The 16,460-nt window shown below is 36.7% G+C and overlaps 1 protein-coding gene across 4 annotated transcripts in view; it reads left to right on the forward strand.

The window, feature by feature from the left end:
- The window catches only part of ZNF407 (zinc finger protein 407), a 474,883-nt gene that overhangs the window by 286,495 nt on the left and 171,928 nt on the right, over positions 1–16,460 (forward strand). For all 4 annotated transcript variants that reach the window (XM_078348272.1, XM_078348273.1, XM_035271367.3 and 1 more), the window contains one exon: positions 4,402–4,522. In XM_078348272.1, coding sequence (XP_078204398.1) covers positions 4,402–4,522 — 121 coding nt within the window. The remainder of the gene's footprint in view (positions 1–4,401; positions 4,523–16,460) is intronic.

Genomic DNA, 16,460 nt, shown 5'->3' on the forward strand with positions numbered 1-16,460 from the left:
TTGTTTTTCTTACAAAGGAGTAAAGGCAATTTAGTCTTTTCAGCATTCTGTGTTGTAACAGTTGGACAATGGGCTATCCATGTTCAATGAAAATGAACTTTGACCTATACTTCATACTATATACAAAAATTAACTCAAAATGATGATAATCTAAATATAAAGCTTAAAACTACATATATTCTAGAAGAAAATATAGGTAAAAATTATGTCTGACTTTGGGTTATTAATGATTTCCTTTTTTTTCTTTTTCTTGACACAGAGCCTTGCTCTGTCACCAGGCTGGAGTGCAGTGGTGCGACCTTGGCTCACTGCAACCTCCGACTCCCTGGTTCAAGCGATTCTCCTGTCTCAGCCTCCCGAGTAGCTGGGATTACAGGCACTACCATGCCCAGCTAATTTTTGTATTTTTAGTAGAGACAGGGTTTTACTGTGTTGGCCAGGATAGTCTCCATCTCCTGACCTCATGATCTGCCCACCTTGGCCTCCCAAAGTTCTGGGATTACAGGTGTGAGCCACCAAGCCCGGCCCAATGATTTCTTTGATATGCCATCAGTAGCCTGATTAATAAAATAAAAAACTAACTTGAAAAATTATGCTGATAAATTGAAAACTTCCTAAAGTAAAACTTCTCTTCAAAAGGTGCTATGAACAGAATTAAGACAAATGACAGAGAAAGTATATTTGACAAATTTTATAATTTTTATCCAGAGTATGTAAAGAACTTTCAAAACACAATTCTGAGAAAACAAACAACCATTTAAAAATGAGTCAAAAAGTTGAAGCAGATATTTCCCCAAAGAATATAAAGGTATGGTGGATGAGCACATGGAAGGACCCTCAGCGCCCTCTGAGGAATGCAGGTGTAAAGCGTTCACTACGACAGGTGTTGGCGGCGATTTGATGCAAGTTGTACATTCGCTGGTAGGAATGTGAAGTGTTCAAACCACTTTGTGAAACAATGTGGCAGTTTCTTACCCAAATTGAGGAAATATATGTTCATATAATGACGTGCATATGAAGGCTAGGAGCAGATTTATTTGCTGTAGTAGCCAAAAATGGAAACAACTCAAATGTTCTTCAGTAGACAAATGGTTAATCCAACTTGGTACACCCATATAATGGAATACTGCTTAGCAACGAAAATAAATGAAGTAATTATACCCATAGTAGCATAGATGAGTCAGAAAATAATTATGCTGAGATGAAAAGTCCAGACAGTAGAGAGCTCACACTATATGTATCCAGGTGTATAGATTTCTAGGAAATACTAACTAATACAACAGCGGCAGAAAGCATGGTGGCTTGACAGTGGGATGAGCAGAAAACCAGGAAGTTAGCGGGAGTCCTTTTGGGGATGATGGTTGCATTCGTTACCTTGATTGTGGCAGTAGTTTCAACAATAACAAAACTTACCAAATGGAAGTTTTTGTATGTCAATTATGACTCATTGAAGCGATTTAAAATGCTTTATACATTCGGCCTCATATGGCCAGTCTAGACAGATACAGGTCAGGTTAGTACAGTAATTTATAATAAGTGTTTTATCTAGACCAGTGCTTCCTTTGTGTTTCTGTTTTTGAGGTGTGCTGTACTTTGACATTGGTGTGCATTAAATTACTACTCATTTTTGTTTAAATGAACAATTCAAATTGTTTTCAAATATGCTGTGTGGATGTTCATATTCCATGATACAGAATATTCCTGTGTCAACTTTGAATAGCTTGACTATTTTTCTTTACTCTTGTTCAATATCAATGTCATATATTTTCTACCAAATTAAAGCAAAATCTGCCATCATTGTAAAAGTAAATTTTTGCGTAAGTCATTTCAGTACAATTGAGTTGTCTATAGCTATTTAATTAAGTCATTTGCCCAGAGGTTTAGAAACTGAGAACAGAGTTATTCAAGCAGACCTCAGGTGCCCACATGGGTGGGGTGCTATAGATGGGATTTAGCTTGTAGACAAAAGGCTAAAAGAGACAAAAATGCCTTTCAATTCAGATTTTTACTCTACTTGGTATATGTCTTTAAAAAAAAAAAACAAGAACAGGTCAAATATTTCCTGGTAGGATGTGTTAAATGCTCTCTCTCTGTCATATTCACTAACTGTGTAAAAGCATGAATTATTTTATATTTGCTGGCCATTCATCTTTTTCCTGGTTATGAGCTCTTGAGGAGAAGCATTTGTGTGCTCCTTTGGTCTCTGGCAGAGACTTGCTGACCATTATCAGTGTTTAGGCAGTTCTGCCATCACAGCGATAAAAACCACCGGCTACTGAGAACTCTGCACTAAGTGTGCTCTTTCCGTATTTTTTGTAGTCTTTAATCCTCACAATTACCCTGCATGTTTGGTGGTGGTATCCTCGCGATGTTGTTCAAGGGGTCTAATAGGTAGGAAGGGAAATATGGCAAAACTGGGGTCAGAACTGAAGTCCATCTGGCTTCATCTAAGTACTGTGCTGCAATGAGAGAGAAAATACCACCAAATGAGTTGTGTATGCATTCAGTTAGATGCTACTACAATTACGGAGAAGCAGTATAAATAGCCACGGAATGTAGGGCGAACTTCTAAACGCTCTAATTTTCAGATATGATTTTGCTGATAGCCTAATTGATGGAGAGTAATTTTAAACTAAGATATTTTGCTCCTCATTTTCTAAGTAAGTCAGTATACGTATACAGCCATCACAAAAACAGGGAAAGTAAGAAATAACAAGTAGAGTTATTGAATAGATATAAAACTGATCCATCTTATATGTAAAATTTGCCAGAAAAAATGTAGAGAAAAATATTACTATGCATTTTTTTTTTGACAATAGGGGAGTGAGGTTTTCTCTAAATCTTACTGTCCAATACAAATGTAATGTGACCTATACATGTATAATATTATTTCCTGGTAGCCATATTTAAAAAAAGGAATAGTAACAGGTTTAACCATTTTATAAAAGTTAATTTAACCAAATTCCAATTATCATTTCTACATCAAATCTATATAACATTATTAATGTTATTTTTATTATAATCTTTGTACTATGATTTTGAAATTTGGTATTTTACAGTTTAGAATATCACCATTCAGAGGAATATATGGTCTATGTTTAGGTTTGATAAAAGTGGCACTTCAAAAGGTCAATTCACATTCCCAAGCTGTTCCAACCATATTTAAGCATTTTTTCAATAGCTGAGTCGACTATCAGTTTTTACATGTAAATTTACATTAATTAAAGTTAAATATCCCCATTTTCAGTGCCAATAGCCAGTGGAATTAAAAGCTGATAAGACTCAGTAATTCTTGGAATGTGTGTGGGGTGGGGAGGAAGTATTTAAAAAAGAGGGAGGTGTCAAATGAAGGAAAGACTTTGTTCAAGATACCAGCATTCTGTTTCACTCTCTTCGTGTCCCCTGCAAGCCATGAACTTCTCATGGGTAGAAGTGTTACATTTTATAAGCACGTTCACACACACATGGAGTCACACATCACGTAACCTTTAGATCAGCAGACCACATACACAGTGGTGGTCCCATGAGATTATGATGCTGTATTTTTACTGTACCTTTTCTGTGTTTAGATGCATTTAGATATGCAGATACTTATTATTGTGTTACAGTTGCCTACAGTATAGTAGCATGCTGTACAAGTTTGTAGCCCAGGGACAATGGGCTACACCATCTAGCTAGGTGTGTAGTAGGCTATGCCATCTAGGTTTGTAAAGTCACTGCAGGATGTTCTCACTACAGTGCAATCACCTAATCACACATTTTTTAGAACCTGTCCCTGCCATTAAGTACTACATAGCATCTATCTGTTAGAGCTACACAGGTTGGTATGTTTTAGTGTGGTATTACATATTCTAAATATTTATTTGGGGTCTCTTTTTACTCAGCTTAATATAGTGTATGTTGTTGTTGTTGCTTCTGACTTTTGTTGTTCTGTTGCTGCCCATTTATAGCTTGATTTTATTTATTTTTCTTCATATCTAATGTTAAGATTTTACTGTTTTATATTATATATTCAAACTATAACTTTGATATATGCTATCCTTGATCTTAACCTCACTAAGATTTTTGTAACGGCTCTAATGTAGCATAGTTTGTTAAACCATTCTAAATACAGTGCTGAACCATACCTAGAATTTAGATTCCTGTTTATGTAAAATAAATTTTAACCATATAATATATATTTTGCTTACATTCTAATATAAAAACCAAAATCAATGATATCTTCTAATTTTCTCACTCTGAGAATAAATATCCAAATATCCTAAATGTGTGGAGTCCATTGAATCATATTCTTGACATTTCATGGAAATAAGTGTTTTTTAACATTGTCAATACCAGGTTTATTCCTTCATTTTCAGTTGTCATTATTATTCATCTATAACATTTCTTGATATGTTACAGGAGAAAAACCTTTCAAATGTGATGAGTGTAACTTTGCCTCCACAACCCAGTCGCATTTGACTCGGCATAAACGTGTACACACTGGAGAAAAGCCCTACAGATGCCCCTGGTGTGACTACAGGTAATGACTCATCACTGAGCAGTCAAGTCAGGTGGGCCGCCACGATGGATTAAAAGCCTGTTAAATACCAATTACAAGTATAGTTTTTCTAATCACCATGAATTCATATATTAGGTTGAGAGTGTATTATCTAATTTTAGTGACTTTTAAAAAATAAACTATTCTTTAGAGTGGTTTTAGGTTCACAGTAAAATGGAGAGGATGGTACAGAAATGGGTCGTGTGTCCCCCAGCCCCCACGTGCAGAGCCTCTTCCATTATCAGCATCCCCCACCAGGTGGTACGTGTGTTACAGCTGGTGAACCTGCATTGTCATTGTTCTCACCCAGACTCTATATTTTCAATTGAGATTCACTCTGTATGTTGAACATTCTATGGGTTTCGACAAATTTGTAATGACAGTATCTACCATTGTAATAGCATGCAGAATTTAGTTACTGTTTAAAGAAATAACATCCTTTTCCATTTTCTATAATCTTAACATTTAGATTTTATACTTTTTTCTTATGACTGCATTTTCCAGCGATTTCATTGCATTTCTCAAAGTAAGGAAACCATTTTAATTTTAATCAATTATTCAACCCATTTATGGTATTTTTATCTATGAATAAAGCACTCATTAATGACAATGGAGATGATATGAGAAAATTTCCTGCCTTTAAGAATATAGCATAAAAAGTGACTCAATATTTATAAGTAATTATAATACAGATTTGAATGGGAAACGGGAGAGGCCAGGGAAGTACATACAGGATTGTGTGGAGCCCAGATGAAGTCCTCACGGAGGAGAGAACGTCTCAGCTATGGTGTGAAAAATGGGAAAATTATTTCCAGGCCCCAATCAATGTGTGTTCTAAAAGAATGAGGAGGGGATGACACCATGTAGAATGTTAGTACCGAAAGCATCTCGGAGGTCATGGATGTTCAGTCCACTCACTTGCATCCACAGTGGCTGAGTGATGTCTGCTGGGTAGTGGCAGCAGCGAATCCTTGGTGCAGAAGAGTGAGGTATACTCAGGCAATGCTAAGTCATCCTCTCAAGTACATGATAAGGTGTGTGTAGAGAGACGTAGTGGAAGATCAGGTGCAGCATGAGCTTGCAGCCAGGTCGCATCATGCCTGAAGCCTGCAAGAGTGAGATTGGACCCCACGTGGTGGTCTGCGGGACCCCACATAGTTTGCAGGTAGCTGAATGTCATGGCCTGAACTCAAGGGTGAAAGCCTTCCTTATCCTGGAGCTGAAGATCTCCATTGTGCCCGACCCACATGATTACATAAAATTGAGGGTGCGTCTTTAAATGCAGCGCATTTTGTTAAATGTTATAATATGTATGTTAAGGATAAACCCTTTAAAAAGTAGATTTTTATATTCCTGTGGATCTAGCCTATGCATTTAGCAAATATATTGCCATAATCTCTATTATTAGCCACATTATTACATTAAGTTTTATGTGAAAGGTCATTGTATAGTGCAGAGATATTACAGATATATTTTAGTCATTAATTATTTATTCATGCAACATTTTATGAGTTCTGTCTCGCTTAACACTGGATTGGTATTTCTTGGAAATTTGGTAAAATGGTGATTTAATTAGAGGTAGACACAGAAATTCTGTGGTGCTGATAATATGAGTTCTTTAAAAAACAAACATTACTGATTGTTCTTTTTCCTTATTAAAGAGATCGTACTACAGCTGGCATTCCTGTAAAACACAGAAAAGCAATTAGAAAATACAAGAATTTCCCTTAATTTTCACCCTTACCTCTGAGGATTATACTCATTCAGTTTGTACTATATGCATAAGGTTTTCATTACTGTTGTTGGGGGTGGGATTTTTTTGTTTCAGTATATATTTTATTTTTTATACTTAAAAATTTGTAAATACTTTTCTATGTCGGTAAGCATTCTCCTATAGAACTACTATATCGTCTTCAAACTTTTAAGTAGCAGGATTCTGATTTCAAACAAGATTATATCTGAAATTCCACAAATAAAACAGATGAACGTGATATTTACCCACTTATAAGTAGATTTCACCATTAAAGTCTATATGTACTTGTTACAACATTAAAAATAGCGTAATACTGTTTTGACAAGCAACACATTTTTAAATAGGAGGAGTCGCAGCATCCAGTTTCTGTCTGCGTTTGGTGTAAGCACGGCACAGGGTGTCATGAGGAGTTCAAGCCGCATGGAGAATCTGGGCTCAGCACTCCTGAGCTGAGGGGCCGTGGTCAAACTATTGAGTGAAATGCCACTTTCTCATCTGTAAATTGTGACTTCTTAGTGGACCAAGCTCGTAGGATTATGGTGGATATTAGGTGAGAAGCACTTTGAAGTCACTGAGCCAGAGCCTGGCACCTCAGTCGCTTGATGAATGCTCGCCCTTGTTTTCACTGTCGTCTCAGGTGAATGTTTTCTCATGGTTTCAGGTTTTCCTTCACGTTCCATCTCAGAATATTGCTCAACAAGGTAACGCAGGAGTTCAATGTCCTGAAGGCCTTCAGTGTGTTAAAATGTTATTTATAATACATGCCAATCTGCTTTAAAAAAAAAAAAAAAAAAAGACAGTTTTTGAAGCAGTTAAAAATTTATTAAATCCAAAATTAATTGTTGGATAATTGCTGAGAAGACTTTACAGTTTCATAATGCCTGATTTTTAAACTGTTTGGCAATGTGACTTTCATCTGTGCCCGGCCCCAGGTTACATCGATGCCCAATAATGAATTTATTCACGTTTTAGACATGTAGGCCATTTTCAGGCTTTTACCCTGAAAATGCTTACACCTAAATCTTTGTGTATGTCCCTGGTTTTTTAAAGTGCATTTCTAGAAGCACAATTTCAGGCTTTTGCTAGTATGACTGAAAGGTTGTGAGTTCTTTTCCCTCTGATCTGTACTGTGCTTTGGTAGACTCATTTATGCATACAAGTATTTCACAGTATTTCAGGTTTTCTTGGTTTAAAAATGTATTATACTTTTTGCTAAGGTTGAGGTCATATTACTCGTCCCCTATTCAAATTATCTCCCTGAAATAGCCTCACTTGTGTATAGGGCTGCATTTGAGCCAGCTGGATCCCATCCATGTTAGAACTCTGTCAGGTACTACATTAAAAAGGTGATGTTTTCTAAGTACATTGTTACTGTTCTGTAAATAAAAGACTTAGGACATTTAAATCCAGTGAGAGCTACCAGAGTTCCCTTGGAAATGCTTAATGTACATTATAAAATTTTTTTTTTTTTTTTGAGACGGAGTTTCACTCTCGTTACCCAGGCTAGAGTGCAATGGCGCGACCTCGGCTCACCGCAACCTCTACCTCCTGGGTTCAGGCAATTCTCCTGCCTCAGCCTCCTGAATAGCTGGGATTACAGGCACGCGCCACTGTGCCCAGCTGAGTTTTTGTGTTTTTAGTAGGGACGGGGTTTCACCATGTTGACCAGGATGGTCTCGATCTCTTGACCTCGTGATCCACCCACCTCGGCCTCCCAAAGTGCTGGGATTACAGGCTTGAGCCACTGCGCCCGGCCCAAAAGAGTAATTTTTAATCTTTATTTAAAACCTTTGAATAATTTGATTATTACTGAAAGTAAATGATTCGAGCACTTTCTGTTCATGGGACAGCTTTACCATTGTGTCCTTATGAATAGGCTTTCTTTTACTAGTGAACAAAAGGCAAGTTAACCTTGACCAGGAATATAAAAAAACTGCAAAAGTTTGAATTCTCCTGAAGTGAGAGACTATGGTTAGAAGAGATTTGGTTAGATCTTTACTTTCTTGTGGACGAAAAAATGATTTAAAATGAATAGTTAAGTTTCCAAAGATTATTTTTGTTGTATAAGATAGTGGGAACAGGATCCTGTATCTACCTCACAAAAATATATTCTTTCACAGCACAAATAAATTCGAATATGTATATTTTCATAGATTTAATAAATCTTTAAGATGATCACATATTACCTAAGAAGAAAATTATTTATTTTCGCATTTATCACACTGGTTTATTTCTGCAATATTTTACTGTTCAAAATATTTAAAAACTTCTAGTTTTATGTTTTTATTTGTATGGTATCAATAGATAAGACTTATTCCTGTGGAGCGCTCCTATATTTGCCACTATTAACACTTATTTGCAGGCAGGTTGCCACCATTAGAAACTGAAATATTATTTAAATTTCATTTGAAAATATATTTCTCATTTTATAAATTGAACATTAGGGGGAGAAATACTAGTAGTTATAATTATTCATGAAATATACAAATATAGATTTGTTTACAAAAGAACTTTATAATTGGTCTTTTGAACCTGAGGCTATTTTTCAAGTTTGCATTATTAATTTAGGTAATGACATCTCATTCTATTTAAATGTAAACATGTACCCCCTTCATTAGCTTTTACTGTCTAAAATATCCAAAAGTCTAATCCATTACAAATCAGTATATTCAATCATTACTCCAAAACTTTTTTGCCATTAATTAGTATTCATTATAATTTCAGTGCACAAATTTAGATTCATAGCACACTGGTCTAGTATATTATTTCTGTAGCAAATTCTTTAGATTTGTTTCTGCAGAAATAAAGTAACATTTTTCTATATTTTTATTTTCTCTGTTACATATTAGCACCTCTGTATTAAGAATGAGATAGAAAAAAAACGTAGTGTGTTATAGTAAGTAACCTTTGGAAGAGCATAAAATTCCTACTTTCCCATAGGGTTTTTAATACCAAACTGCATTCTGTTTCACTCATCACATTGGCTTCCACATCAGAGTAAATGTATTTCATTTAAGGGGTCACAATGGGCTTTTATGTGAAACTTATCTTCGTATTGGCTTCCATTTCTTCTCTATGATTTATAGGGGAAATATACTAAATGCACATTAAACAATAAACTAGTGATAAGTCATGAAGAGTAACAGAAATACTACCTGTAGTATAAAAATATTAAGGATTATCCTACATTGCACTTTAAATGATAATCTAGTAAATTGCAGAAAATGAAAATGCCAAGCCAGACTCTGCCAGCTTTATCATTTGCGTGTTATGTCTCTGTTATTGAAATCGGGATAGTGTCAGTGTTCCGTAAGACTAGTGTTGGCTAGTTTTCCTTAACTATGTAACTTCCTAAGTACTTCTAACCTTACATATTCTTTTTAAATCTTTTTTAACTTTCTACATTTTTTTTCTCTTTTTCTTCTTTATTCGTTACTTGACATCGTAACCCTGAGTAGAAAGTATGTATCTCATGGAGCAGAAGAACGAAATCTGCAGCCCCTGCCTTACATTGAAGATTGACCTCGTCATTTTGCTAAACTTGTTGGAAATATACTTTGAGGTTTTTTTCCCTACTTATGGCTTACAAAGCTCTTAACCAGTGTTAATGACTTCTACAAAATAATTTTTGATCTCAAGAGTATTTTTTTTTCTTTTTTGGGTGAGGGGAAGTCAAAAGATCCTTGAAGTAACATCGTAACTCAAATAGTGATGCTCAACTGGAAATGAGCTGACTTACATTTTGTAATAGCCTCCAGTATCTTTGATTGCACATCTAAACATTGTGTTGAGTGTTTCTAATCACATTTCACGAGTTCTTGCACATGTCACTGATGCAGGGCAGATTTGCTGTTTTTACTACCATTTGACATATGTATCAACATCCTCGAAAATTTTTGCCAAAAATGCTTTTAATGTAATAGAATTTGCCTGGAAGCATTTTGAAGGAAGTTTTAAGATGCAAGGACAAAAAAAATTGTATTTGTAATTTTTATTTCTCCCGAAAGTTGAGTTTAATTTTTTAAACATGTATTTATCTAAAATAACTCTGTTATAAAACATGTTTTTCAGGTCATAGATAATAGTGTGCATTTCTATACAATTTTATTTTATAAACACTTGATGTTGGTAATTCATTGTTAAGTAATGAGGCAAGCCTTCCTAGGTGTTGTGGTGTTAAGAATTCAGTGTACAGTGGGGTTCATTGTTCTGCTCTGCCACTGTTTCAGCAGCATCCACAGTTAGGGAGACTCACTCCACAGGGAATAATTTTCTTCTTTTGGATTATCTCTTCAGAGACTTTCAGTTTTCCTTTTGCTTCCTGTGTAGGCTCACAGGTTGTACCAGAAGCAGTGGCTGGAACAAATGTGGTTTTGCCCCTGAATAAAGACAATGAGAAAAAATAGATCTTTATCTCTGCAGCAGTGTATCATATTTGCCAAGAGAGAAGTGAAATTATATATACCAAAATGAACAGTACACAGTTAATTTTCCAAAGAATCAGAGGTCGCATTTATTTCTTCTGGGTGATTTTGAAGTTCTTAAAGAATAAAGAGATCTCATGAAAATAATCAAAATGAAAATGTCTAGCATTAATATTAGATATAATTTAGGTGTGAAGCAGTTAAGTCAATGCCACAAACCAGGTTTGATTAGAACAGACTTTAAATCAAGACTATTTTTGTCATTTCAAGTACCAGTCGACACCTTTTCATTATATCATTTATCTCAAGTCTATATGTCTTTATATTTGACTCTATTGTAACTGCCAATAAATAGTTTAGTTGATAGAATAAGAAAACAAATGTCCCAGGCTGAACGCTTACTTTGAAAGCCTAAAATTCCAGTTACTTTCCAAACTTTTCTTAGGCTAATAATGATTCCAAGGCTTTCTTCAAATCTCAATGAATTTCTGGAAAACAAATGTGTCCACTGAGCTCTCTGTGCAGTGCTTGCTCCTGGTCAGATGGCCCCTTCCTGCTCCTCACCTGCACACAGTTCAGCCAGCCACAGGTAGATGTCAGTGTGGTGGCTGGTTTGTGAAACTGTTTTTGTCCTGGCAAGCATAAAGATTGCTTTGAAAGGTTCTGCTAGCTTGTGTCATGATGAAACTTTATGCCAGTGTACTCCTTTTCACGTGGAGTGGAAGTTTCTGGTAAGTTTAGGTGGGCTTTTTTTGAGAGGTTCCCTAACAAAATAAAATGGGTGTCCTCTTAATTGAGACATTCTGTAATGAAGTGTGAAAGTTGTGCTCTGTGTTCATCTGTTCTTTTCTCTGACATATCTGTCCTTTGCAGCAGAGCTTTGAGTTCTTCCTGAATGAAATATTTCCTATTTTTCTCTGCCCGTTTCATTAGTGAATTTTATGCCATCAGTTCTAATGTTTTATTTGGTTTTGTATTTTCTATTACGTTCTCTATCTAGTGTTACTTTCGTATGCAGCTGCTTTATTCACAATGCTCTTTCCTGCTTTCTAATACACAGGTACATAGGCTTTTTAAATTTTTTGTTTCGGCCTTGGAGGCTCTGTGCTGATACAGCACAAGCATTTACACTAGGCCTTTAGTTAATATTGTTAAATTTTAATCTTACACAAAAAAGCCTTGTTTAAGTGAAAGATCTTACAAACTTGAAAACAAATAGATTCCGCAGCATTAAAAATACGAACGGATTCACAAGTCTTTAAAAGAAAAAGATCAAAGATCCTTCTTTTTGTTTTCAGTTACACATAAGTTGCTTTGTTTGTTGATGTAGCTTAAATAGGCATTGAGATCACAGATTAATTAGAAGAGTCATTTTAAACACAAAGTGACCATACACTCCCTCTGCTATCGCTTAAAGTAGAATCCAGATAAACATGTTTATTAAACCCGCTGTTGTTGAATCCCAAATCCAGTCATTATAAAAGGACCAAAGCTATCTTTGGGGATGGTCTTTCTACAAGGAATTACTATGGACAGTCCCTTGGGTAGTAGTTAGATATATCTGTATATACTGTGGAAGAAAGAGAGGCCTTAGAGATGGAAAAAAATAGAAAATATTTTTTTGGGCAATAGTCTCTTACATAATAAGTTATTCCTTAGGCACTAGAGCTATTATCACAGACAAAACACTTTACTATGTAACTATCTTTATCTTTCAGCCATGGAGGCTCATACAGTGTAGCTTATTAGGAAATCTAATCTCCAGGAGGAGCTGACAGACGGCAGAAGAGTATCACCTGTGCTTCCCTACAGTGTGGGGTCGGAGGTAGCCTCAGGTAGACAGAGAGAAAATAATGGCGACAGAATAATTTTGAAGTACCTAAAAGTGTGACCAGTTTTTCACTAATTCGGTCAGAATGCTAAGATACTAGTTATTTCATTTTATTTTTAGCTCCTTTGTTTCCACATACTCTGAGATATTGCCTGTCTGGAGCCCGTAGAAAAATTGTGAAAGAAACAAAGGCAAACTTGGAACATTTGGAAATGGTGACGCCGCCATCTTTATGAAGCAGAGGAAGTCAGAGTGGTTTATGTATCAGCGTGTCCACTGACTCATTCCACTCCCTTTAGGCGTAAGCTGCTGCCTTCTATACGGTAGCATTTATTGTGTGTATTTTGGCTTGTCCTTAAGAATATCTCTAAGACAATATTATGTCTTTTATGAATTTTACATCTTTTCTTAATTAGGGAATGAAGCACGAATTTTTTGTTGGATTTTTTTCCTAGTCATATTATTTTCCTTCTTAACTATATTTATGAGAAGTTCTAGAAAAAGAACTGCTCCTGAAGTTCGTTTTGTTTTGATGAAAGTGTTATGCTAACTGCAGAACTCCAAGTCAGCTATAATTCAAATAAACTAGAATCTGTTATTTCGTAACATAATATATAACCTGATACTTTTCTCTGTGGGGAATTTAAGCTAATATTAATCTTTCCTCTTATTCTTTAAACTTTAATTTCTTATTTTTAATTATTTTGGCCTGGATCTTGCTAAACAGCCCTAGTCCTCATTTTGTCTGTTAGGTATTAGGGCACCGTTTGGAGGTCTCTGTGCAGGTCTTGAGTATAGGCTGATTAATTTCACATGGTGTTTTATTTGAATGCATCTTGTTTCTTCGTGTTAAATTACAACTTTGAACACATATATGAAATTTCACAAAACAAGAATTTTTCCTTTGAAAGAAAACATAAATTTCAAGTTCTCTGCTTAAATATGGCAATTAATATTTTGGATTGAATCGTTTGAGGGAAAGGTGGTTGACATTTAAGTTTCGTAAATTTGTTCCAGTCTAAAAACCTGATGTATTCTTGAGTTAAAGTAAGGCTTTGTCCCACTCTGCATTCCCAAATCGTGCTTTTCTTTTGATTTCAAGTTCTCTTTTTCACTCAGACAAGCCTGGATTATAGGTCATGTGAGCTTCTGTGATGAAAGATGTGTGGGTTTCTCACCACTGTCCATGCTGGATGGTTGGTTTTCCTCCAAAAGCAGTAGGGAGCCAGTGGAGGATGTTGGGCAGTACGACATAGTCACACTTAACTTTGCAGAGATTACAAATAATGAGTCAGAGAGGGATCAGACAGGAGATGAGAGACCATTTAAAAGACAATTGCAAAGGTACAGGCAGAAAATCACCTTAAACTAACAGTGTGATGGAAGGACAGAGAGAAGCAGTAATGGGAGGGAGAATGAATGGACCTGTGGGCCAAGTGCATGGACCGAAGGGAGGATGACAGAGAGCTGCACGCCATCCTTTGGTGTGCTGGCCGGGTCTGCTGGCTGAGTGACTGTGACAGTCAGGGAGGTGCTGTGTCCTGCGGGAGGATGCCCTATAGGAAAAAGGTGGTCTGGGATGAGCTGCCCCTGAGATGCCCATGTGATGTCCAAGTGGAAACGGGTAAATAGGTGCATAGGTCAGTACTAACCTATGTGGAACTTGATGTGATTGATGCTTCCCTTGGAAAATGTGGAAATGAAACAAGCAGAGAGGTAAATACCCTGTAGGAGAGAATGAGAAACAGGCTCACAGACAGGGGAGGGACCTCCAGGAAAGAGAGGTGTCGTGCACCAAGCAAAATGTGGGCAGTGTGCCAGGTATTGAGTGAAATAGGAGAGTGCAGTCCACCAGCCTTAGTCACTGAGGGTCTCGGGTTCTTTTGGGAAGGCCAGTTTTAGTAAGGGGGTGAGAACAGAAAACAGAGGAGTGGACAGAAGTGCAGAAGTGATAGCTTGCATGTCGCCTGCTGCTCACAGAAACTTTTTCTTGAGGCTGCTCTATGAAAACACTGTCCCAGAGGGAAAGGCAGAGGGTGGCAGCTGAAGGCAGGTAGACGGATGTGCACTGTCTTTGTGTTGGCATTCATTTGTTTGCTTAAAATCCCTTTCTGAAATTTGCTTAAATGTTTATGGGCCAATGTGTATATGTCCATTGAAACAGTGAAGCTGAAAACTGCATCTTTCTTGTTGGCTAGTACAGCGTATATGTGATTAGGGTTGGTGAAGCAGGAGGCACTGCTGACACTTAGATCCTCTGCTCAGAGTTCCCAGAGTTCCCCTTCTGGGAACACTCCCGCGTTGAGCCAGTGCCTCCTGTTGTCCTGTGGGTCCTCTCCCTCCACATGGAGAGCTGTGGCTTCAGGCCCTCCCCATCTCTTCATGTGGCTGTGGTAACAACTTCCGCACCTCTTTGGGGTACTGCATGCAACCCACCACCTTTTGTCTTCATTATGGTCAGAGTTTTGAATCAGGAAAACAGAAGTTATGTAATGGTATGCTCTGCCTCCTCTACACCCATACACCCCAAAAGTTGGGGTGTATGGAGAATTCCTACAAGCCTGTATTGCTTCAGCTGTGTTTCATTAATTCAGCAAGTTGCTTGCTGCTAGCTAACAATTTAGTATAATCATTTAACAAGCACTCACTTTAAATATAGTCTTTTAAACTGTGTCGTCTTTTCCATGACTTAATTTTAAACAATTTTTGCTAACGTGTCAGGTCTTTCTAAGATCGGTAAGTCCAACACTGTAATGACATCATAAGCCAGTCGAGCACCCAGTTGTTTCTCATGATGACACCTAACTCTGCATTTATTGACAGCCGTTGGATTTGTGTTCACCTATCTTTTGTTCAACTTATTCTAAATAGTTAGGAACATCACATTACACTTTTACCAAGCATGAACTTAAATATGTATTTTCTCAGTTCTTATATGCTAAAATTTCTGTTGAAGACTGTTTTAAATTGTTCTCTGCCTTCTTCAAATTGCCATTTGTTCTAGAAATATGTAATTCTCCTGCAGTGTTTTCTGCAAGAGGAATGTGATAATAAGGATCCTGATGGTGAAGTTAGTGTGTGTATAATGTGAACAGGAAGGCAGACGTATCACCCTGTAGGCCGAGATAGGGAACGTGATTTGTTTCCGTGACTTAGGGTGCATTATAACTGCTGAGTGTTGGTGTCAGTTGTATTAAACCACTAAAAAGTGGAAATAAGTCATATATATGTCTGCACAGGTTGATGGATGCTATTTTTGCATTCACTAGCGTTTTCTATAGGTTTCCTTTGATTCTGTTGGAAGTTTTGCTGCTTTGTTTCATTGTAAATTATGATTACCATAAGACTATCATGGCTGCATCTCCTTTTTTGATTTTAGCTTGTTTCTTAACCTTAAGAATAATGATATATTTCCCTTTGCAAATTGAGATAGTTCTGTACATCTTCTCTCAAATTTTTGGCATCATTTTGGCAAGTACAAATAAAGATGGTAGAAATAATCACCACGGTGCTTTTAAAGTAGGTCACTTCTAGCATCGGTGGCAATGTTTTGTTACATTATGAGGAAGCCTCCCTGGACTAGGCTAACACAGCATTTCTAAGGAAAAGAGACCCAAAAGACTCAGAGTGGGGGTGACTGCCATGAGTAAGTGTGTCATCTGGAACCATCCTCCCAAGCCCAAGGATCCGTGTGCCCACGCCTGAGAAATATATGGACGATATCAGCATATATATATTTTTAATTACATGTTCCTTCCAATTAATGATTTCTGTGTGGCCTTTGAAAAACGATGTTATGAATGTAATGATTATACAATCCAGCTCTTCTTGAGTTATGTGTGTATACTTGTTTTTAGCTACACATGCACACACATATATTATTACCTTGCATCTCTTTTTAACAAACCAATC

Source organism: Callithrix jacchus, chromosome 13 (assembly GCF_049354715.1).
Source record: "Callithrix jacchus isolate 240 chromosome 13, calJac240_pri, whole genome shotgun sequence".
Lineage (NCBI taxonomy): Eukaryota > Metazoa > Chordata > Mammalia > Primates > Cebidae > Callithrix > Callithrix jacchus.